We start from the raw sequence: 25,192 nt of genomic DNA, 5'->3' as shown, positions 1-25,192 counted from the left end.
TATATAGACAACGCTATGTTTCATCTTTCTGACTTAGCATTCTAGCATATATTCGATATAGACAACGCTATGTTACATCTTTATGACTTAGCATTCTAGCATATATTCGATGTAGACAACGCTATGTTACATCTTTCTGACTTAGCATTCTAGCATATATTCGATATATAGACAATGCTTTGTTACATCTTTCTGACTTAGCATTCTAGCATATATTCATTTCTTTACTTATTTATTAGAATATTCGAGTGTATTCGAGTGCAAAAGATCAGTAGAAAAATGGTTTTCGTCACTGACCCAATGCAATGGATTCACAGTATGGCAAAAACATTGAAAACACGGTTTCATGTTATGCTAAGATGATATATGATTATACTGAAGAAAATAAATGATTGGCTATACGTCATGCATAATGAGATAAATGAGCGAACATTGAATTACATAAACCATAACATGAAAATATACCAAACATATTTCATTTTCATTTCGTTTATTTCCATTTTCAACAATTACAGTTTGTTTTGTACATTTAAACATATAAATAACAAAACATATTTCAAGTATCCCTGTACAAAAATTATATTCAAGATTATTACATATCAGGTTGGAAATGGATGTATAATGGAAATGGATGTATAATGATACACATGTATTGGAAATATATATTGATTTATAATTTCTTCATTAAAATAGATGTAATGAACATAGGAAACATTGGGCACTACTTCATTGACTTTATGCACGAAGTCTTAACAAATCGAGTATAACTATGCCATACCTAGTTCCTACTATCACGATTTGCGCCACGACTCAAACGGCGTACTTAATCGTGGAGTATAATCGTAGTGATCTTATCAGATCGTATCAGAAAAGTCGTGGTACTCTTGTTGATCGTAGAAAGATTTTGAATGATGTTCGCGATCAGTTACGAACGGCCAATCGTGGCTTTCGTTAAGGATCGCGCAACAGTGGGGAAAAGGGCGCTATCATAATGTGAGTACAGTAAGATAAATCGGATATCATTATACAGCAAGGAAAGACGGAAAAGGAGTAACATGGTCCCTATGGTAATATCCTGCACATATAACTGAAGTATCTGCAATTAAAACATGCAACCAAGTTTATATAAAAGGACCTAAGAATCGTCGAAATGCACTCTAAATATGTATTCTCATTTTTCTTCATTTAACAATAAAAATAAGATTAGGATAATGTTGACTACATGGTTCTAACAATTTTTTTTGATGAACAAGCTGGTAACTGGCAATCTATCAGCGTTACGATTAAAAAAAAATTTACCGAAGCAATATACATAATACATGAACATCAAAATCACATCACAAAATGTGTAATACATGGATAAACTTCTGAGGCAATCCCTTTTTTCTCTATTCTTAGATGCTTCTATCAATAGCGTTTATTTATGCACCACTTCGCAGACGCTTCCTGTGACGTTGAGTATATATTGAAAATGCCCGTCAAATCACAATGGACAGATTAGAGGTCATTGTCGAAAGTTGGTGGACCGGGACAACACATCACCTTCAGATTCGGACCAGACGAACAATTGCAAATATATCATCGTCGTCCAGAGTCCACGGCTCCGTATTACAAAGAGTTACGATTGATCCAATCAATCACAACTATGGAAAGCCAGGAATGTCAACATCTGAAATGGATCTTTGTTCAAAATATTTTCTTAATAATTATGATGTATTCATACATCCATGGTTTCCTTGGAAATTCAATGTGCTTATTTTTGTTTACAAAGTACATTTTAAAATTTTCTTTTATAAAATAATGGCAATACTGGATTTCCATAGAATTGCGATTGATCGGATCAATCGTAACTCTTAAAGACGGAGCCATGGGGCCCATCTTACAAAGATTGGTACAACAATACTCACTTGAACTGTCACTTGATCCAACGCCCAAAATGATTACACAATGAAAATTTGGTTCATAAACAGCACATTTAATCATATAAATCTACACTAGATCCTATATCGACATAATATACGTGACCCAAGGGTATCAGCGTATTTAGCATTCACTTCGCAATTTTTTAACGTTATAAGAATCTACTGGAAATGCCCGTCAAATCACAATGGACAGATTAGAGGTCATTGTCGAAAGTGGGTGGACCTAAACAGCACACCGTCTTAAGATTCGGACTGGACGAAATATTGCAAACAAGTCAGAGGACATGTCCAGAGTCAATGACAACACTGCTTTTTTGATTCACCGGTTTCGACATAGACTTCTTTGTTATGAAGGGTTTTTGACAAAAGATTATCAGTGTTATAGAAAGCGTCGGCGAAGTGATTGCTAAAATGGTCTATCTTGATGGGTCAAGACACGTTAAAAATGATGGCATTATGATCGTCTTCAATCGAACAATATCGGTCAAACGGTGAAAAGCTCTCCTTTTCATGATTTCTACCTCCTTTCTTCCCCGGCCTTCCCCTCCCCTTTTTACTACTTGTACCCCCCGCCCCGTTGTGCCACCCCTGACGAAATGGATTTGCGTAAATGGATATTGGGCAAAGTATATAAGAAATGGTCTGAATGACAATTAACGCATTGCCAGAGACACAGCCGTCCCAAGGCATAATCATGGACAGATCATGCCACCACCACAACATTTCAAAGACAGTATAGACTTCCTATTTAACAGATTTGGATCAGGCTCCTCTCCACAACCCCGTTTTCCTGTACTCCATGGGGGAAGCAAGCTTATGCGATGGTTGGGAGAAGTGCCACCTTCATTGTCAGACCTGTTTCAAGGAAGTTTCTTCGCCAGTGAATTCACGCTTAGTCGTAATCAGCATCACATTGTCTTTCCTGGTAACAACAGCTACATCTCCTCCAGGGGACACTGCCAGAAGAAGTCTTGTACAGTCATGTTTCTCTTCTTGAAAGACAGCATCCATGAACGGGTCTCCATTCAAATAGAACCTCTGTAGAGTCCTCAACCCTGCTTTGTTCTTCCAGAGGACGTAGAGTATACTGTCGTTGTCGCATCCAATAGCTACTTCTTTCCATTCCGGACGGGTGATGGTTCTCAGAAGCTTCCCACTCATGTCGACAACTGACACTTTTGAAGAGTCGTGGGTGAATATGACCTGGTTCGGTCTATGAGGACACACTGCAATCTGTTCTGGCTTTAGGTTCCCAGTAGGAATCGCTTTGAAATGGGGTCCATCGCTACGAACTACGCATATTTGTTTGCAACTTGGAACACTGCAGTAAATGTTGTCTTTGAGGTCAGTGGCGATGTCTGAAATGGGGCTTGGTACATTTGTGATGCGGTATACGTCTCCATCCAGTTTGCCATCGCCTAATACAAATCTTAGGTCTGATAGTGATGCAAAGCTCGATTCAGAGCTACTTGAATGAAACTTCTCCTCGAGTCTTGTTTCTATTCCGAATTTAGTCGCCACTCGTGGGGATGCTGTAGTTTGTTGTATGGCGCAATAATTCGTCGTATCATACCGATACACTGAAGTTTTGAACAAACTCTTAGGATTCTGGCTAATGTCCGTGTTAGTTGGAAACGCAGAAGGTCCAGTAAAGTAACACAAAATGGCTATTCGATTATCATAGGTAAATGTTACGGCCAACATTCTGCTAACATCTGATACGGACATGACGTATAAATCTTTTTTGTCAAATATTTCATGGATCGTGAGCAAAGGTTCGAATGAAGGCCCTCTGTCTGTCAATCTGAAATGGAGCAGTTTTTCTCCAATGATTTTCTTTATCTCTCTGCAGATAAATTTATCTGGATTCTGAGAGAGAATGCTATCACAGGATGCCAGAAGGTCTTTGTGCATGGAAGCAATTAAAGCGAACTTTATATTTTCCTCAAGTGTTCTTTTTGCTTTCAACCGAATTTTTTCTATGTTTTCAGCTCTTTCTTCGATTATCTCTGTCCACTGACTAAAAGTTTGATTCCGTAAGTTCAAAAAGGCTGTATTCCTAGCTTTCAGATTCATTTCATATTTTTCCATGCCAAAATGAATTGCACTATTAAGGACATCTTTCTGTGCCTCGGCAGTTTTTTCTGCGTTCCTAATCGAATAAATGGTGGTCCAACATATTAGGTATGCTTTAGTCAGTCTAGACAATCGTGACTGTATTTCTTTACGCATCATAGGGACGAAATCTTCAACCTTGATACAATCATGGTTCTGCTGTACAGGATGGTCTGTGATAGAACAAAGATCACATACCGGTACGAGACATAACTTACAGAACAGCTCTTTCTTATTTCCTTCATGTTTCTCGCAGAAGATCATCTTATCTTGATCATCAGAATCTTGCAGATCTAACCCGTCGCCATGTACATGATGCGTACTTAAACGGACAGGATGTTTATGCGCCGCCCCACACTCATTGCACAAAGCTAACTTGCATTGTTGGCAGTTGTAGAAGGAAGTTGATGCTTGCTCAACATGACCACAAACCTCACACAGCTGTAGTCCATTCTTTGCCTTCTGCTGCTGCATCTTTTCTTTATCTTTCGCCATTCTTTCTATCAGACCGATGGCGCGAAAATCACGCCTCAGTCCGGATATTCCCGCATCGGATAAAACAGTGTCTTCGTCACAGACCGGACATGCGATCTTTCCAACGCTATGGTTTTCTTTCTTGTAATATGTCTCTAGGCAATCCTCACAGAAACTGTGGATACATATGAGTAATCGCGGATTTTTAAGCTGATTTAAACAAATTGCGCAATTCACCTCCTCACGGAGAAATGAAAGCATATTCTTGTCTGAAGATTCCATATTTAGAGGGAATGGACACATACGCCATTTACATTGAACAACTTAATACAAAAATCCATTACATAGTGGGCCTACCTACTTTGATCCAGTCTCGATAATTAGACATCGATACAATAGTAAATCCATAGATGCAAAAGTTCTTATATGGATGTTACTTGTTAATGGACGGTTTAGACATTAAAGATGCAAAGGGAGTGAACTTCGTTGGCCCGATCCGGACGACGTGGCTATAGGCGTTCCAATGATTGATGATGGCGTTGCCTTTATGACGTCCTTTCCCAACGAAGCCAAAGTGATGACAGGTGTCCAAGAATGTCTACATATAGAAGTTGTCCACAGCATGAAATATTCAGTACGTCGACGTGTTCACAGATAGCTTTATCTGAATAGGATGTGAGAAAAAAATAACAGAAGAAAGAAAAAAAATCCTATGACAAGCCTGATGAGATGAAAAAAAATGACGGAAATCTTTCCCCTCTGAATATATATATCCAGGGGGATCTAGGGGCTGAATTCGGTCCGTGCCCCCCCCCCCCCTCTTCCTGTATGAGAGGCCGTTGGCGGCGGAAGCCAAAAAAATTAGGGGGGGGGTCTACCCGAAATTTTGTGATGGACAAAAAATTTGTTAAGCAAAAAAAAAAAAGGTCATCAACCTAAATTTTAGGGGGGGGGGAACAATATACATCTTAAGGGGGGTCCACCAGAATTTAGGGGGGGGACGCAGGAAACAAAATTGACATTCCAAAAAAAGGTTATCAGCTAAAAATTTAGGGGGACCGTCCCCCCACCTCAAATTTTGGGGGGACCTGTTCCCCCCGCTTTCGCCGCCTATGTGAGAGGCACCCCAAAAATAGTGGAATATGGCTTGCATAGGCAAGTGAGGACCTTTTTTATGTGTTTCTTTCTTGGGGGGCTTGTCATTTTTTTCTTTAACAAATGAGCTCTATTTGGAAGTGAAGAACTTTTTTGGAGGGGGGTTCAACAATTTCCTGTACAAAATTCCCCTCACCGTGAAAATTATAGATCCATACCTGATACATGTATATAGTTAAGTAAAACAACAAATAAAGATGAGAAGAATGGAAACGATACACACCTCACTAATCAAATAGTGCGAGAGCGCGAAGTGCGAGCTTAAGTTCTTTTATATTTAGGCACACTTTGAGACTTCCATTACTCGTGTAAGAGTAGAAATAAGAAATGTTAAAATAATGTAAGACAAAAAATACACATTCAGTTTTAGTTTAATTAGCTTTCCTTTTCAATTGCTCTGATTTCTATAAGCGTGGTCTCATTTTAATGAGATTTTAAGAAGCTGCTGAGTAGCCATTGTAATACTGATTAGCTTTGGCATTGTCCAGTAATCCTACCTTCACTTTCTTTGTAATGTCTCTTCTTTGATTTTACCTGCTTTACACTGGCTGTCAAACATCTCTCTCCCTTTCTCACTCTTTCTCTCTCTCTCTATCACCCCTCACAAAAGATTAATTATCCCTCTTTACATCTGTCTACAACAGTGGCGTAACAGGCGGGGGGGCAGGGGGGGGGGCAAGCTGCCCCCCCTGGCGGAGCTCACCGGGAAAAAAAAAAACGGGAAAAAGAAAAAAAAGGGGGAAGAAAGGGAAAGGGAAAGGAAAGAAAAAAGGGGGGAAGGGAAAGGAAAAGGGAAAAGAAAACTAAGAAAAAACATGAAAAAGGGAAAACGGAAAGATAACGGGAAAAGGAAGGAAAAAGAACAAGTGACAAAGAACAATTCGCCCCGATATACAAATACATTAGCATGATTAGTAAGACAGGGAAATAAATTAAAGATGACAAAAAGGCAAACAAAAGCGGGAAATAAAGGCAGAATGGAATTAGCCAAAATCTAAATTGAAAAAAAATATATGACATGATATTTGCTATAATGATGTAAAAATCTATCACATAATTAGAATTTCATTTTAACAGGCCTTTTTTTTCTGGCTCGCTTCGCTCGCTGGCGACTTTTTACAAATTTTTCCCACATTTGCTATGGTGTGCCCCTCACAATATTTGGATGATTACGATACACAAATGCATTGAATTTATGTGTTGTGTTAAAGCTATATAAATATACACGCAATTTGATTAAAATAAGTGGCCATCTGTAAGGTTTAAAATGGCTTTGATATCAAGAGGTTCCGGGGCTCTGCCCTGGACCCCACCCATAAAGCACTGTTATATGGATGAGTTTGGACCATGGCCCCCAAAAGTTCTACAACCAAACAAACAAAATGAGGAAAGAAAGGAAAGTGTATTATATTTTTCTGAATATCATGTTAAAATCTATCTTCATGTTAGATTCTCATGAAAAGGTCATTTTTTTTCTCGCTCGCTTCGCTCGCTCGGGACCTATATTAAGCCACTTCTTGCCAAAAGCGCCATACTCGGCCCCCTCAAGCATATAGAGCTTCGCCCTGATGCTCACAATCATAAGTTCACAACAAAAATCCTGTTCACCGTGGCGTACAAAAAAAGAGAGAAAAAGAGGAAAGAGAGTAGGGTGAATATGATATCATCTTTTTAACATTATGTTAAAATCTATCACAAAATAGGATTTTTTGCAATAAAGATGTCAAAAAATTTTGCTCGCTGACTTCGCTCGCTCGCTTATATATATATATATATACATTTGCCCGATACGTCATATCGCCCCCTCAACATTTTTGCCTTATGACGCCATTGCCTGTTCATTGATATGACCGGGAAATTTTTGGCTCTTGCCCCCCCTGGCCACCGACCCCTGTTACGCCGCTGGTCTACAAATGCAATCCCTCTTTTAAGTAGACCATTCACTTTGGTAGAATCTTAAAATGTATCTTATTGTTCCCTGTAATTAGTTTAGTCTTGTTAGGGAATAGTATAAGTAAGGATGTAAACTCTTACTCTTGGTTCTTTTGGGTCTCTGAGCTCTGCTCTACCCTACATATCCACTGCTTGTACTCCTGGTCCATCCCATGGCCGTAAACCAAGTACCGGAGCTTTCATCATAAAGTTATATTATATAGAACTCTTCATCAATATTTTATATTTGTATCTCAGTTAGACCCGTCTCTGACTTTCATCTGATTTCATTATATTATAATAAATGTTCCTGAATATTAACTGTTACGACTGAGCTTCATCATTTGTTGTACCGTAACACTCAACACATCCACGCTACTATTATGCGAAGGAGCGTATACTGACCCAGCAAGGATATTTGATTAGTAATATCTTAGAGTTATGCCGCATGGTAAACAACACATTTTGAGTTATCCAATGATAGTGCTTTTTGTATCAAGTCAGTAAGCTAATACTAGTTTGAGATATAGTTCTGGAGAATTATTACATGTATGTATTTTAATTTTATCAGCAACCATGAATATTACATAACTCAGTTTAGATCATTTAAGGCCACCGCACGCCTTAAGACTGTTCGCGATCCGATTTTGGAACAAATCGCATTTTGCTCATTTTCTGAAAATGTGAATGGACCATATCATTTTATTTATTAATTGAAAGAATACTAACATAACCATTTTGTAAGATTGTAAGCCTTTATTTTGGAGTAAAGGCCAAATTAGTTTCAAATCGTAGCCAATCGTACGACTGCTATGACGTCAGTACGACCATATATTAAATTTGCTTTTACTCTAAGAATGATGACAGCATAGTCACAGATTTTAACATAGGTATTCGTCACTATATAGCGTACCTACGGGGGGCACTCTGCCCCCCCCCCCCTGACGAGCTTGAAAGACCCTTTTTTGCCCCCCCCCCCTGACGAGCTTGAAGACCTATATTGCCCCCCCCCTGACGAGCTTGAAGACCTTTTTTTTCTTGTATTTTTTTCTTTTTCTGGTACGAAATCCCTTAGTTGTGATTGAAGACTTTTTTTTTTTTTTGCTTGTCAAATTTTTTGGCGGACGGTTTTGCCCCCCCCCCCCTGTGGAAAATCCTAGGTACGCCACTGGTATTCGTATGATGAATTCGAACATTACACAGTAAGATATTCCAAGTCTTAATATTAGCATCAAATTCTACTACGTTTTATTCCAAAGTTGAATCGCATACCAATCGCAAGGTGTGCAGTCGCCTTTATTTCTATTTTCATTTCTTTAACCAATGTAAAAAAAAAATGTTAAAGCATAATAATACTTACGTTTTGTCATTGAACAAGTACTCCTTTATGATTCAGAATTCAAAAAAAATATACTGATGGTTGCTCTCTGAGATTATGAGAGGGATCCGTATCAGAATATTCAGAATACATACCGAATAACTTTAAAAAGATAAGAAGTAGCTCTGGAACTGTAAACAACTAAACTGCAACCTTGACGATCGAAGCACCTTTTTATATTCTTAAACAGTTTTACAGGAAACGGGGGGGGGGGGGGGGGAGAGATTATTGCGAAATCTTTGCTTCCTGTTATGTTACAGAGAGGAGGAAATTGCGAAACTACAGTGCACTTCCGAAAATATCCTGAAAATATTGCAACCAGTATGATTAAAGTAATAAAAAAAATCTTGGCATTCGCCAAATTCACATTAAGTGGCTTTTAAAGGGTACGTTTAAACTCAGTCTTCAGGCAGTATGATCAGGGATATATAAGTTACTTTTAGTAAGTTAGTTTTACTCAATGATCCTGAAAAGAAGTCAAAACACATCAAATCCCATACGCTGTACAATATGAAGGGGGAAGTTAAAGGGGAATCCAGCCCAAGTAAAAACTTAATTTTATAAGGAAAAGAAAAATCAGACAAGTTGATAGGTGAACGTTTGAATAATATTGGACAAACAACAAGAAAGTTATGAATTTTTAAAAGTTGTAAATATTGGTAATCACTATACCCATGGATACTTCAAATTGGCCGCATATGGGATGTCATAGTGATGTAAGGCAAGGACTACTCTTCCATGTACTCCAATACATATTATGGCTAAAATGTCATTTTTCCCAAAAGTTTTATTTCAAATTATATTTTCTTTCATGAGGACATAAAACAATATACTACGTGGGTTATATTTAGATTGCTGCCCCAGGGGAATGGGTACTTAGGAGAAAACCACAAATCCCTGATAATAAAGTACATGGCCTATGGAAAAGTTGTCCTTGCCCCTTGTCATAATTTACTTACCCAGTTGCCAATTTGAAATCTACATTGTATTAGTGATCTCAATTTTAAAGCAGCTATAACTTTCTTATTGCTTGTTCGATTTCTTTCAAACTTTCACCATTCTATTTAATTTATTTTTCTCCTTCCCAACACAACATTTTATGGCCAAGGCTGGATTCCCCTTTAAATGCTAGGGTCTGAAATCATCAGATGCAGAAACGTGGGGAGAGTTTCATCAACATTTTTTCCCGAAAGGTCGCGTCAACTGACAACTTTGTTTGATGTTGATTGGCTAAGAAGCACTGCTACTATGGTAACTGTCGGATAAAATGGGACTTGTCGGGTTAAACGTCTGACAACTCCTTTCATGAAACGCTCCCCAGTTTTTTAGCTCAACTTATGAATAATTCATGCGCCATAGCGTTCCCATGTATGGAAAAAATATTGGCTGCCGGGTCAGATCCAGGGCCGAAGATCCTTTTTTTTTCATGCTTGCTTATTTTTGGCTCAATGACAAACACGTAAGATGGAATAATCAATTTTTCGACAGGTTTGCTTCAAATTATCCTTTCGAGGGGCCGCAGAAATTGGGGGGGGGGGGGGGGCTTGGAGGGACCAGGTCAGCCCCCGGCCCCCACTTTTTTTCCAAAAAACGTAAAAATGACCATCTGATTGTGATTTTTTGCATGGTCAGCCCCCCCCCCCTCACTTTCAAAACCGTTCCGCGGCCCCTGTTTTCACTTTTACAATGCTTTTATTCTTCAAAATTTCCAAAACAGTGTACAAAAACGTAAAAATGACCATCTTATTATGATTTATTTGCATGATCACCACCCCCCCTCACTTTCAAAACCGTTCCGCGGCCCCTGTTTTCACTTTTACAATGCTTTTATTCTTCAAAATTTCCAAAACAGTGTACAAAAACGTAAAAAATAATTATCTCATTGTGATTTATTTGCATGATCACCTCCCCCCCCCCCCCACTTGCAATGTTTCGCGGCCCCTGCTTTCACTTTTACGATGCTTAATATAAAAAAACTCTGTCTTTAAAATGGCTATTTTATAGTTAATTGCACCTCTATTAAGAAAATACTGCATCGATATTATGATACATTACTATTGGTGCATATAGAATAAGGCGGACTTTTCCTGAATCACAATGGGCTATTATTACAGATTTCCAAAGATTTAGATTTTATTACCAATTGCCTTTCAGTAAACCAACTTTGGGGTATCAATTTAACACCCACCCCATGCCGTCCTGAACATAAATTTGTGATTGTCATGCTGCTGTGCCATTCTTTTTTTCATGAAGTCTGTGAAGATAAAGAAGATCGGAGTGTTTTAGGGCATTTATATGATCTCATGAACAATTGGAATGGGAACATCCACTGCACTTTAAGGGATTCACCAAGACTATGGGCTTAATTTAAATTCAAACTAGAGGTATCACAAAAGTTGATTAATACCAGCGCCCCATGCTGTTACCATTCACTGTTAAAACCCCCCTGATTTTACAGGAAAAAAAGAGAAGATTTTGCAGAAAGCAATAACAGAATCATTCTTTAAATTCATAAAACAGGAATTTTCCGCAATTTACAGAACAGGTCTGTTTAAAAAGGGGAAAAGGGTGTTTTCTTTAAGGAAATTTGTAAGGTTACATACACCAAATACATGCACCAATTTCCTGTAAGATTACGCAATATGGTAAGATTACAGGTGTTCTCGAGACTCGGCTGCAGGAACTTCTTTTATTTTAAGGATAAATTTTCTAACAGTGTGCAACGCAGTTTCCAATACATGTAGTTTACAGTTTACATAGTTTACATGAGTAAGTAGTTTGATTTACAACAGTTGACACGGACCGCACGCCCGGTCGTACGCCGAGTATACCCCCTTCAAACTTCGTTGGTGGGGGGGGGGGGGGGGGGGGAGGTAGAGCAATTAGTGCATGGAATGTCTATAAACAATAAACAAAACTTTAAAAAAAAAATAATAGTTATATTTATCAACAATATGTTACTCCCTGGATATGTAGTCTCAAACGTTAATAGTAAAATATGATTTCCTGTTTTCATATGCATACCTTTGTGTTCAAAAGTGCCTGAATCATCAATATTTGGTCGAAATTTGGCTACCAATAAAATTGTTAAACCTTAGATTTAAACTATCATTATTCATTTAACTACATATCTAAGAATATCACAAATAATAAATATAAAGGTTAATATGTTAAGAAATCCAAAGGAAAAAAAAATACAAAGAAGGCACATAATTTTTTTTTTTTTCTTTTATTTACAAATTTGTTTCATTGCAGCTAATTACAAGAAATCTTTTTAAGTGCATAATCTCCCAAATACAGAGAAACCTTGGAGGCCTACTGAGGTAAAGGTAAATGATCTATCATTGGATAATAAAAATACAACTTTAAATCTTACAAATTCTGGACATATCATACATATATACATTACTAGTAAAAAAATGCATACCACATATACCGGGGGGGGGGGGGGGGTGTTGCATAAAAGTTACTATCATATTAGTAAGTCTGCCAGCCAATGGTATCTTTAATGGAATCCTTGATTCTGATTGGCTGTTCAGCATTGTTGCCATGGTAGTTACAATTGGATGGCAAAGTTACCATAATGGTAACTATTATGCAACGGGGCCCTGATATACTAATCTGTCAATATGAACATTGATTGCAATTCCAATGACAATTCTGAAATTTGTATCCATAGTCTGGTCAGATGTGAGTAGTGGAAGACTTGAGGTGGTGAGGGGTAATTTGACAAACGTATTTGCAAATTTATCGATTGCAAAATCTAGTTGAAAATTTGACATGATTGATTAATGTCGACTAAAGCAAATGATTCCAACATCATGCAGCAGACCTGCCAACCTCTGGGAATGAAAAACTGTATTCTGTGATTAAAAAAAACTGTATTTTTCCCAAAAAAAGTGTATTTCATAATAAAATGCTTGGCGCACTCGCTCATCGCGGCGCTCAAGCTGCATGCAAGCTAAAATGCGCACTGCTCTTGCAGATGAAAAAAAAAACATTAAAACATATGTATATCTTCACCCTGGTTTGAACAAAATGATTGAAAAAAAAAACAAGTTACCTGAAATTACATTGATCTAATAACCATATTTGTGCACGTTTTATGAAATAGAGACATATAGAGATTATTTTTCTCAATAAATTACGATTTAGTTTAAAAAAAATATATATATATATATTTTTTTTTTTTTACAAAAAAAAATTTTCAAAGAAAAAACGTACTGCCGTATTTTGGTTGCAAAAACGTACTAAATACGGCTAAAACGTACTGGTTGGTAGGTCTGATGCAGGCAACAGAACAGCAAAAGCAAGGTGGTTTTACATAAAGCTGTTTGTGAGTTACGCACAATTTTTATCAGGGAGGCCATTCAGTTTTACTCACTGGGCCCGAAAAGGAACATATTTTTTATTCATACACAAAAACCTGGGTGGTCACTTCAATGGATTCTGTTCTTACTCATTTTGAGGTCGTTACAACAACTGGCATTTATTTATCTTTAAACTTCACCAATAATTTTCTCATATATCAGAACCAAATTGTACCTGTAGATTACAAAAGGAGAAATCCAATGTTCTCAAAGTGCAATGAGACTTCTGGAAATGGGTTCCTACATTGTAGGTATGAAAGCCCCCAGGGTGGTGTTTCGGCATAAAAGTAAGAGACCAAACATCATTACTATGAATGTCATACCAAATGTATTAAATTTTAATACATGAATAAAGCGTTTTAGAGACAAATAAAGATGTACTTTTTTTGTCTTATGTATTTACTCAACACAAAATATATCACTATGGCCAAGTCACGGTTCAGATATCATCATTGTCATCTTCTTTATAGTCATAATCATCATCAGCAGCAGCAGCAGCATCGTCATAATATCATCATCACCATCATCATAATCATCATCATCATCCTTCTGGCAAATCCCATAAACTCCTCAACCTTTTTCTATGCCTGAACCCATTTTTTCCCCTGCTCACTTCCCATCATGAACTGATCAAGTTATGATCAGAAGAGAGCATTTCAACTTGAACAATGAAAGGAAGATCCCACATACATGTACAGAGAGATGGACGACCTTCCACACACATTCACCCAAGTCTTAGCAACTTTTCACAGGGTTGTAATCAAGTCATGACTCTAGTAGTTACCTACCAGTGACTCCAGCAGTATTCCACGACGCGCCCCCTCTGTCATTTGTACACTGGCTTGACTCGACTTGACATGACTCAAACCCTCAAATGACTTGACTCGACCCACAATTTAGTGACTCATTACAACCCCGATGTTTCTACCTGGGGCTGATAACACAAAGCTCGGCAATCATCGTAGAACATTTTTTGTACCATTGATTGCATGACTATAATGTACTATTAATCGCGAAAATCAAGCGTACGATTAATCGCTAGCCTTTGCGTAACGGAACACTGATCTTGCAATACATGTATTACATACCTGTTTAAAGCTGAACAGATATCTGTGGTTCCAAAAGTTTTGACTTGGGCAAAGTTGCAGGTAAATATGGAATTGTCCTGCTACATAAGACCCTGTTAACCCACTGAATACTGAATTCTGTAATCCCCATAGACTTTGTACAGGTATCATCCAGTTCTAGTTGGCACCAGGTTAAAGCTTAGCAGGGTCCCGTCTTACAAAGAGTTACGATTGATGCAATCAATCTCAACTATATGGAAATCCATCAATCCCATAATTTTGTTCAACAGGAAATTTGCACACTGTCCTTTGGAAACACAGAGAAGCACACTAAACTTTCAAAAAAGACAATGAATGTATGAATATACTGTATATCATAGTTAGAAGATATTTTGAACAAACATGCATAATAGATGTCGACGTTGCTGGCTTTCCATAGTTGTGGTTGATTGGATCAATTGCAACTCTTTGTAAGACGGAGCCCTGGAGTCTGTAAAAATCTGTATTCCTTCAAAGGTACCTGGGTTATCGGGTTAAAGCTTCACGTCCTCCAAAGCAGAAAGGGCCATCTTAGCGCTGGGTCTCTTGGCGGGATCCTCGTCGGTACAGGCACAGAAGAGCTCAATGAGGGACTGGAACTCGGGTCCCAGGTTCTCCTTGGGAAGTGGGGGCCTGGTCCCGAGAGCTGCCTCAAACTCAGACTCATCAAAGCTGGTCTCGTCATCGTCATACTCGCTGTCATCTCCACTATCTGCACCAATTAAAAGACAAAACAAGATTCTAAATACATTACGTCCCACAAAAAGGAAACCAGTTTTCAGAGATAGATTTCACAATTATTAAACATATTTTTTATTATGAATTTCATACTTATCTTAGAAGTGTTATCTCATCTTTAATTTAAGACCAACAGCTGAGGAAATCATTCATGTATGGCAGATTAAAAACGATAAATATTGAGGCCTATCAGAACAATTTGCGCAGAAAGTCGCATGTGAATCTGAATCCACTCTCATTTCAGGGATCAGTGAGAGAAACTTAACAATGAAATGCTAATGACAAATGAGCCAATCGTTGAATAAGCATGGTTGTCATATTACGAACCAATCTCTGAAACTTATCGCTAATAATTACATTTACTATTCCACTGGAGATGGAAAGTTAATTCAAAGGCAGATCAAATTCGTCCAATAATTCAATATAAATTTATGATCAAGAATGGATTGAATATAAAAATTAAATGATATTCAAAGATTTCAATGCATTTTGGCAGGTCATCTGTGCTTCATAACTGAGATAAAAACTTAGGTATGACTAAATAAGACATGTTTCCAAACTATGTGTATAAGTTTCTTCTTCCGGTACTAGACTGGAAGAATTGCATGATAACTAGCTCAGTGAGTCAAAATTACACAAAGTAAATGTCACGACACATCATGTCGCATCAAAACCATTTGAAAGAGTGACACCATGGAGGTGCCCCCCACCCCTGGCAATCATTTACATTTTGTTTTCAGCCAATTTCTTCTAAGAATATGGTCTTTTAATCAAACAAAGGAACCTTGTTCAGCATCCCCCCCCCCCCCGAGAATTATAGGGTAGACAGGTCTTTAAAATTTACACATTAGTTGTGTGTATTTTCTGTGAGGCTTTGGGCAATTAAAGCAAAATGAGAATGTAAAATTAGAAAATTGGTGAAATTGTTTTAAACAAGCTCGCCGTTTAGCGTCCATTGTCTCCTGCGGTTCTATTATATATTTTTTGTTTTGGCGATCTAGTCATTCACACGATGTTTCTCCGATGAGTGCACGTCAAAAAGCATCGGTATGTCTGTTTTTAAGGCCTTTTTACGATTTTCAAATCAAATCAATCAAATCAAATCATTTATTTCCACAATAATATAAAAACATTACAAATATGTACAAAATAGGAAACAAACATAATTTGAAAAAAAAGGAAAGTGAACGGAGTTGTTAAAAAGTAATACAAAGAAATGTACATTACTGTGGGGGAGCCAAAGAAGACAAAATAAGTCTTAAAATCAGGCACCCAACATAAAATCAACAGATATTAGTGCTATTAAAAAAGACATTTCTTAACAATATATAGCATGTGAATATGGCTCTCATTCATAAGTTTCAAGATAATACTTAAGAAAAATCAACACATTCATAAAACGAAATCAAATAACATTACGTATGGGAAAAGAATTTAGAATGATAACTTAAATAATGACATAAACAATACAAAAAAGGAAAGGATAAGTTTGATTTTTAAGCTCTACTGTTGTTTTTAAAATTTGTATCAAGCAGGTACTTTTTGAAATTACGTTTAAAGGAATGGAGTGATACTGAGTTTTTGATTTCTTTTGGTAAGGAACTCCACAGTTTAGGGCCAGTGAATAAAAGAGTGGATTTAGCATATGATGTTCGAACCTTTGGAAAATGAAAGTCATTGGCAGAACGGGTTTCATAAGAATGTAAATCTAGATTAATGGGAAATAAATCAGAGATATGAGGAGGGTGTAGACGATGTTTGCATTTATACATAAAAATTCTGATTTGTAGATTCATGATATCATACACAGTTAATAGTTTGAGTTTATGAAATAATGGAGCAGAGTGGGAATACTATGAAGAATTGGAAATAAGGCGAACCGCTCTTTTCTGCAATTTGAATACTCTCTCTATCAGATAGATATTTTGGACAACAAGCCCAGATAATGTTACAATATGAAATATGTGGGAGAAACAAGGTATTATAAATGGAAAGAAGTATTTTAGGTGGGAGAACGTGAGGTAAGCGATACAATACACCGACAACTTGAAATATTTTAACACAGACAACTTCGATATGATATTTCCATGACATGAGTTCATCAATATGGATACCTAGAAATTTTGAATGATTTGTATGTAATAACTGAGATCCATTCATGTGTAATTTAATATCCTTGATATCATGATTAATGTTACTAAATACCATAAAATTTGTTTTAGACATATTTATAACTAATTTATTACATTTTAACCAATTGCTTAAATTTTGAAGTTCATTGTTTAAAGTATAGGTTATAAAGGGAATATCATTATGAGAAAACAATATACTAGTATCATCTGCAAATTGTATAAAAGTTAAAATATTTGAGGAGCATTGAATATCATTTATGTAAATAAGAAATAACAATGGGCCCAATATGAATCCTTGTGGAATCCCACAAACAATATTTAACATAACTGAATTAATTGAATCAACAGAGACAAATTGTTTTCTATTTGTTAGATAATTCACAATCCACTGGTAGGGCGTTCCCCGTTACCACAGTGATAAAGTTTTTGTTTTAGAATATGATGATCTATGGTGTCGAATGCTTTGGACAAGTCGATGAAAATACCTTTTATCAGGAAAATGAAAATACGGTTGTTTTTTTATTTTCAATGGAATTTGCAATATCTTTAGTAAATTTATTTAGAGCCAATGACGTTGAGAGACCCTCCCTAAATCCGTATTGTGTACTATTGAGAATGTTATGAGACAATAAAAAATAGGATACCCTAGTATATACACATTTTTCAATTATTTTTGAGAAGACAGTAAGAACAGATATTGGTCTATAATTCGTTACAGTTTCTTTTGATCCTGACTTGAATACAGGTATCACTTTTGCTATCTTAAGTTTATCAGGTACGATTCCTGTAGAAATTGATTCATTAAAAATATCGCATAGTTGTTTACATATAAATGGAATGACTTTCTTAATAACTTTTATGTCTACGTTGTCGAACCCAGAAGAAGTATTATGTTTCAATTTATCTACAACAGATATGATTTCACTTTCAGATATTGGTTGAAAATATATTGAAAAAGGACATCGATTTAAAAGGTATTTTGAAGGATGTTCGTTAGTTATATCACTTGTGTTTTTTATTTCTTCCTGCAAATTCGGACCAATAGATTTTGCACAGATATACCACATTTCTTGATTACTAGTGCAAATACATGCTGTGGAGAATTGCATTTTTATGGGCACATCGTAGTCTAGAGGTTACGACTCTTGTCTCTCAATCAGAGGGACAAGGGTTCTAATCCCAGAATTGGCATGTTTTCCTTCAGCAAGAAATTTATCCACACTGTGCTGCACTCAACCCAGGTGAGGTGAATACATGTAGGTACCCAGCAGGGTTAATTCTTCCAAAAGGGATGAGCGCTGGAAGACTGCTGTAGCTAAAGCTAGGGGTAATAATAATAATGCACATTGTAAAAGATTATTTTTTTAGATAGCGCAATATAAATGCCTATTATCATTGTTATTATCATTATTTTATTAACATTGTTCATTTCCAAGAACAGAAAAAAATGTACTTACAGAGAAGATCCAGATGGGGTGCTTGGAGGGACATCATCTCCCAGATAACAAGGCCATATGAGAACATGTCTGTCTTATGGGTGATTTCACCACCGATGTGAACTTCCATTGCATTCCAGGGCTGAGAGCCAATGTAGTCATCTGTAGGATTCTGTGAATGTCAAAGCATACCGAGGAAACCAAAAGTTGATTATCATGATTATCAACAATAGAAAAGCAGACCATGGCTTAAGTACTACAACAGCATTTCTATTACCTTGCTCAGTAATACAAGGGGGGCACATGGGGGCAAGAACTCTTCTATTATCATTTTTTTAGGGGTAGTGAAAAAAGGGTAGAAAGGGGGGGAAATGGGGAGAAAAGAGGAAGCAAAGGAAAAAGGAATTAGTTTTAATAAAAGAGGTCTTGAATGAGTTAATCTACATGTATACCCCTGTACTATTGGGGGCTGGCGGAAGGGGGATTCGGTTTAGGTTATCTTTACCATACCCCTCCTCCTTATTACCGAAATACCAGTGCCGCCCATGACTACTAATATTACTACTACTACTTCTAATACAACTACTACTACTACTACCTCTGGCCTATGTTTGGTGAATATTGTAGAAACTGCAGAAAACAACACATACAGCGGATACATACGACTGTATTGAATGCATACCTCCAGGCCGTTCAGGTCATCTCTGAGTTTGAGGGCTACTCCAAAATCACAGAGCTTGACAGTCTCAAAGTCGCCCTTGACGAGGACATTGCCGCTCTTCAGATCACCATGTAGGTACTTGAGGTCATTGTGAAGATAACTGAGGGCTGATGCTAGGGACAGGGCTACTTTGTAGATCTGAACAGCTGGGAATGGACCTGAAAGTGACATTGGCAAGGGCAATGAATGCATTACTGACGACTGCGCGAATCAGTGCTAGATACCTGACTAAAATCAAAGGTGTGGCTTTCTGGCATGAACCCCAGAAGAATATTCTGATCATTAATCCTCACATTTTAGAATAGATAAAACAATTAGGTACTACTACACAGAGTATTTTAATCATCACATTTTCAGCAACATTTTTATTTCAATGTCTAGGGGCACCCCCCCCCCCCCCATCAGAGTCATGTCTCTCTTGTTGTAGGAATTCCACAATTCTTCATGATGATTAATCCTCACATTTCATCATAGAGAATTCAATTAGAACAACACTGCATTTTGTCATTTTAAAAAATATCTTTCAATAATATCTAAGGGGCAACTGTCCACCATCCCATGCAGACCATGCCCCTGGTTCAGTAGCATTAATCCCAGATCTGAATTTTCACTTCCTTTAAAAAAAAAACTGCAAAAGGGATCAATTCTTTATTGGTTAAAGACTTTTACAAAGCCAGGCATGTTTTTAAGTATGATCATGCACAAAATCATGAAAATGACCATAAAAATAGTGATTTTATCAATGTTCAGCCCTTTCCCTCCGCTCCCATTTCTTTCAAATTTGTTGTGTAGTTGCTGCTTCGAGTTACCTTTCCCCATGTCGTTGCGTTTTTCAATCATATCCATCAATGACTGTTGGCCATTCTCCATTGACAGACACAGTGATCCATCCGCAGACTTGCTTAGAGCTCGGAATTCCACAATGCAAGGGTGGTCCATTTTCTGTAACAACATGATATCGCACAATAATAATAATAATGTGACTTATAAAGCGCCAAATCCACTCTGTAGAGTGCTCAAGGCACATAAAGAGCTAAGAGTTAAATAAAAAAGTTTTTAGAAGATTTTTGAAAGTTTCGACAGAGGTACATTTTTTTATGTCTTCACGAAGGCTATTCAACAAAGTGGGGCATGCAAAAGCAAATGATCTTTCCCCCCAGGTTTTTGAAACTTTTGGAATAACAAGGAAGCCAGAAGTGGATGAGCGCAAAGACCTGCTTGGTCTGTAGTAATTGATAAATGTAAATGAAAGCGATGAATGTTAGAAAGAATTTGAAACGTTACAACATCATACAAATTGTATGAACAACTTCAATAAACAAGCTTTTTTGATCATTTAATAATACCACAGTAATGCCAGACCAAGAAATAAGTATTTAATGAATCCACTATCCAGACTAGGCTCCAGGGATTGCAAACTCATATTAAAGAACAATTGGCACCACAGCACGTTATGGTTCTCACAAGACTATACGGTATACCACTAATCAAAGTTGAATTTGGTTCAATACAAGGCTTTCAAAAGAAAAGACAATTGTTGTAGATCAGATGCATGCAAACTTGCCTTGAGGTACCTTACCAAAAGTACAGGTTGGCAAGGATTGGAAATACCAGTAAATACTGCCTCAACATTTTTTTTAGTAGATTGGGAAATAATTGGAAATACAGGGAAATGCTAATTTTAAGCATAGCCTAGCATAGCCTAGCATTTCCCTGTACCTCCCTGTACTCCCCATTTTCTATTTTTTTAAATGTTTTCCAGTATATCCCACCTGGGTGGGAAATACCCAAATTTCTCAGGAAACTGCCAACCCTATGCAGGAACCTTGCAAGCATCTTTTCATGGCTAACAATTTTGTACATTGCTCTCATTTGTAATATACAAAACGATGGGAAAATGCAGAAAAGCTATCTGGGAGTCGCCTAGCACCTTAACAGGAGGATTCCTGCAAACCGATACAGATCTGACTTTTGCTAAAAGTAGGCCTACATTATGGGACAACTCAGTGCAATGCACTTCATGCTTTTCACAATTTGTTTATGAACAAAAGGTAGACAAGTGACATACTACCGTAGTAACTGCAGTCTGTCCATGTATCTACAGCCTACCTTTAGAATGACTGCCTCCTTTTTAAGCCTGCCTTCTACATCTACCAGTCCTCTATCTTTTTTATACTTGCTGCGTACTTTCTTCACTGCCCAGGGTGAACGTCCACTCCCATCAGGCTTTGGGCTCCTGAAACAGAAAGAAAAATTTTGGAAAAAAAACCTGAACTACTTTTAGCATTAGAATACTTGCACCATATGTTGTTAAATGTAAAGTACGGAAGTACAGTGAGTGATTATATTCTGAACTGCTTACTTTTTGGAAGTCTCCATAATTCCTTTTAATAGCAAAGGCAAAACCAGCATATCAGTTAATATCACTATGAACAATTTGCACCAGACAGGTTGGAAGCGATTATGTGGGAATTATAATGCATATTATTACTAGGCCTACACATAACACAGCAAATTCACCTGTTTGCTATCATTTTCTTAGTACTTAAAATTGAAAGTGCTACAGTTAGTAACTTAATCTCATTTTGTATGTTTTGAGACATACAGATCAATGTGAAATAGATCAAACTTTTTTTTTTGCCGAGGAGGAAAAAGCAACACCTTGTTTACATTTTAGATCTACCTCAAACTTATTGGGCAAATATTTTTAAACACGCTTTCATGGATTGAAAAACAGAGGAAGTTCCTGAGCTGATGTATCGTTGAAATTCAGGAAAAAAATGCCTACCGGTACATGTAGGTCGGACTCACGCCAACTTTGTTGTTTTTGAAAAATGTGAAATAGTCCCATAAGTGCTATGTCTGAGCCACGTCCTTGCTAAGTCCATGTTGCGTTGGTGGTGTTCCCACTCATTTACTGAATAATTGTACGCGCAGACGCAGTCCACTCCATGTGGCATCGAAACGTTTCCCCCTATGGCAAGATCTATAATGTCCTCGCAGATTGCAACATGGCATGCCATTGCCATGCCCATGTGCATCTAATACTAGGACCTAGACCTAGGTCGTTGCAGTGATAATGACACTGACAAAAATTCAAAATGACTGTAATTTATTATTTTAATTGAATGATTTGTTTGTTGTTAACTTAACTTAAGTTTAGTTTACTTTAATTTAGTTTAATTTAGTTTACTCAGACGATGTAGGACTCAGACTAAGCCTGTTCATCGATCAAAACAATAGTAGAATTTTTGGCAATATTGCTGCTCTGACGACTTCAGGCAAAATTAGATGCACTAGGCCTACTTGTGTTGGCAGGGACGTGGCAGTAAGTTAGGAGACAGGGGTATCGTAGACAGCAAAAAATTCCCTGAAAAACACACGGAAATAAAAAATCACTCAAATCATCATAGGCAATGTTCTCCCAATGCTTATCAAGCACTGAACAAGCAGAAACTAACGTTAGGTCATCTTCTGGGAAGTTTATCATGTTTCCCCTTGACAGCCGTCTGTTTTGAGGAGTTTTTCAACATTTATAATTTTTTTAAATATTTCTCCTAGTACACAGACGGCTCGCGATTGTGCAGCCGCCATTAGGGGGTTAACAATGCAAAATCCGCCCCCCCCTCCCCCCGATGGGGCTCATCGATTTTGTCTTTATTTCATAAAATATAAAAAAGAACTGAACCAAAATAAAGATTATTAGATCTATACTATTCCGTTTTGGCCTGAACAGGAAAACATAAACTTAAAAGGAAAAAAAAAACAGCGACTTACTTCGGCTGACGTGCAACTCCCACTTCCCTGGTTTTATATCCAAACTGAATACATAAACATATGGCCATTGAGTCCCTGTACAGATCGAGTTAGAACTTTGGTCTCTGTAATTGGTGAGTGGAGTGGAGCCAACGGAGTTCAGCGGAACAACCAATAATACATATTACAGAGACCACGACTGAAGCTTTTGGTCTAGTTTATCCTGGCCTAGACAGCTGGCAGCCGTCTGTTTCGAAGAGTTTTTTTAAACTTTTTTTTTTTCTCCTCGTACGCAATTGGTGGTGGGTGAAGCCAACGGAGATCAGCGAAACAACCAATTATCGAGACCGAAGCTTTTGGTCTAAGTTTATCCCTAACGTTAGATCTATCTACGGCAAGGCACAGGATAAAGCTTCAGTCTCTGTATTTTGGTTGTTCCGCTGAACTGCGTTGGCTCCACTTACCAATAACGGCAATAAGTACCGGGGGTATATCAAAATGTCAGAAATTGTTAAATAAATCCCCAGAAACGACGGTTATTCTGGCACAGGAAGATTAGATTCGCCTTAATCATTAGACTTGACCCTCCGCAGTTTTTTTCAATTAATCAAAAACCAAATAGACCAGTAGAGGCGCTGGTCAGAAAACTGGGATTGTCCCAGTTAACAGGGATTGTCCCAGTTAACAGGGACTATCTCATTCACCTGTCAAGTGCTGACAAATGTACTGTGCTAGAGCCTAGAGTAATGTAAACATACTAATTATCAGGTTTCATAACAAGATTATTGGAACTCGGAAGACTGTCTCCAGTAGAGGCGCACGGCCAATATGGGAGACTCTCTCCAATAGGGGAGACAATCTCCCACATTGGAGACTTGCTTTGCAAAAGGACAAAAGAAACAACACCAACAAAAGCATGATTTTTTCCACCCAAAATTTTGTCTCACTGAGGTCAGAAGCCCATTTGTTTTTTGTGTGATTGACAACAAAAATCCTTATCAAAACAAAAGTAGACCATGAATTTTTAAAGTAGATGGTGAAAAGGGGTAATTTTTCATGAGGAATCAGCTTATTACTTTTTTATTTGCCGCCAAGGTAATCTTTTTGCAGCAAATGTAAACAAAGGAAATTGGTCTCCAAAACTGGAGACTGTCTCTGAAATTGGATACCCAAATTCTTTACAAAAGTCTCTGATATTGGAGATAATCTCCCACATTGGAGACAGTCTCCAATATTGGCCGTGCGCCTCTACTGGTCTCTGTAAGTAACTTATGAGTTATGTAACTTGTAAGTCATGAAAATAGATGGTGAACTGGGGGGAATTGAGGTCACTGAATCTATTTTTAGCACTCTCAATTCCCGTAATTGATGTCTTTGTCCCGTAGGGGGAAGTGAAAAAAAAACGTCCCCATAAAGCCAGGCCATAAAAATTAAAATAAATTTAGGACAGTCTAAATTTATCAAGACATGACTCTTGGACTTGGTTTATGAGAATGTCCTTGTTTTCTGGGACAATCCCAATTTTTGGACCAGCGCCTCTACTTTAGACTAAGTTAGGCCTAAAAATAAACCAACCTTTCCAGCAAATAAACTGACACACCAGTCCCCCAGCCCAGCTTCTTCATAAACGGCGAGGCGGGGATCTGTATCGTGTTAGCGGGAGAGTTCCGGGCGGGAGTGGCCACAGAGAGTCGACTTCTCTTCGCTGGATGAACGGGGGTGAGAAAATCTGAGTTTCCTTTCTTCAGAGAATCGGTGGCGTTGCATGTTTGATCCTTTGTGGACGCCATTGTCCTTCCCTCTCAATTCTGCAGATAACCTTAATTACTTCTTTCAATTCAAATGTGTTTTGAATGAAGAAAAAGCTTTGCCAAAAAGAGAGTCCAACACTTTCAAAAAGGGTCTTTCAAAATTACCGCAAATTCAACTGCACTTGCGCGCGCGCTAGCGCTAGCGC

The 25,192-nt window shown here is 37.6% G+C and overlaps 1 protein-coding gene across 2 annotated transcripts; it reads right to left on the bottom strand.

The window, feature by feature from the left end:
* Positions 1-482: 482 nt before the first annotated feature.
* LOC129279306 (lymphokine-activated killer T-cell-originated protein kinase-like) lies at positions 483-25,181 on the bottom strand. Of its 2 annotated transcripts, XM_064111668.1 has the most exons (7): positions 24,811-25,181; positions 21,589-21,715; positions 20,289-20,421; positions 19,441-19,637; positions 18,780-18,930; positions 14,934-15,164; positions 483-5,175 (listed from the first exon to the last, which is right to left on the bottom strand). In XM_064111668.1, exons 1-6 carry the CDS (start codon positions 25,023-25,025, stop codon positions 14,947-14,949), a joined length of 1,041 nt encoding a protein of 346 aa, XP_063967738.1. In that variant the 5' UTR covers positions 25,026-25,181; the 3' UTR covers positions 483-5,175; positions 14,934-14,946. The 2 variants fall into 2 exon arrangements, with proteins under 2 accessions (XP_063967738.1, XP_063967737.1); XM_064111667.1 differs by lacking the exons at positions 14,934-15,164; positions 18,780-18,930; positions 19,441-19,637; ... (1 more) ...; positions 21,589-21,715; positions 24,811-25,181 and adding an exon at positions 8,959-9,139.
* Positions 25,182-25,192: the final 11 nt, after the last annotated feature.

This window comes from Lytechinus pictus, chromosome 16, assembly GCF_037042905.1.
Source record: "Lytechinus pictus isolate F3 Inbred chromosome 16, Lp3.0, whole genome shotgun sequence".
Classification (NCBI taxonomy): Eukaryota; Metazoa; Echinodermata; class Echinoidea; order Temnopleuroida; family Toxopneustidae; genus Lytechinus; species Lytechinus pictus.
Note: the sequence above shows the minus strand (reverse complement) of the source record. Positions and strands in the feature narration are given on the sequence as shown.

Excerpts from the sequence above, each read along its gene's own strand:
- LOC129279306 (XM_064111667.1), bottom strand. The coding sequence starts at position 4,814 with ATGTGTCCATTCCCTCTAAATATGGAATCTTCAGACAAGAATATGCTT.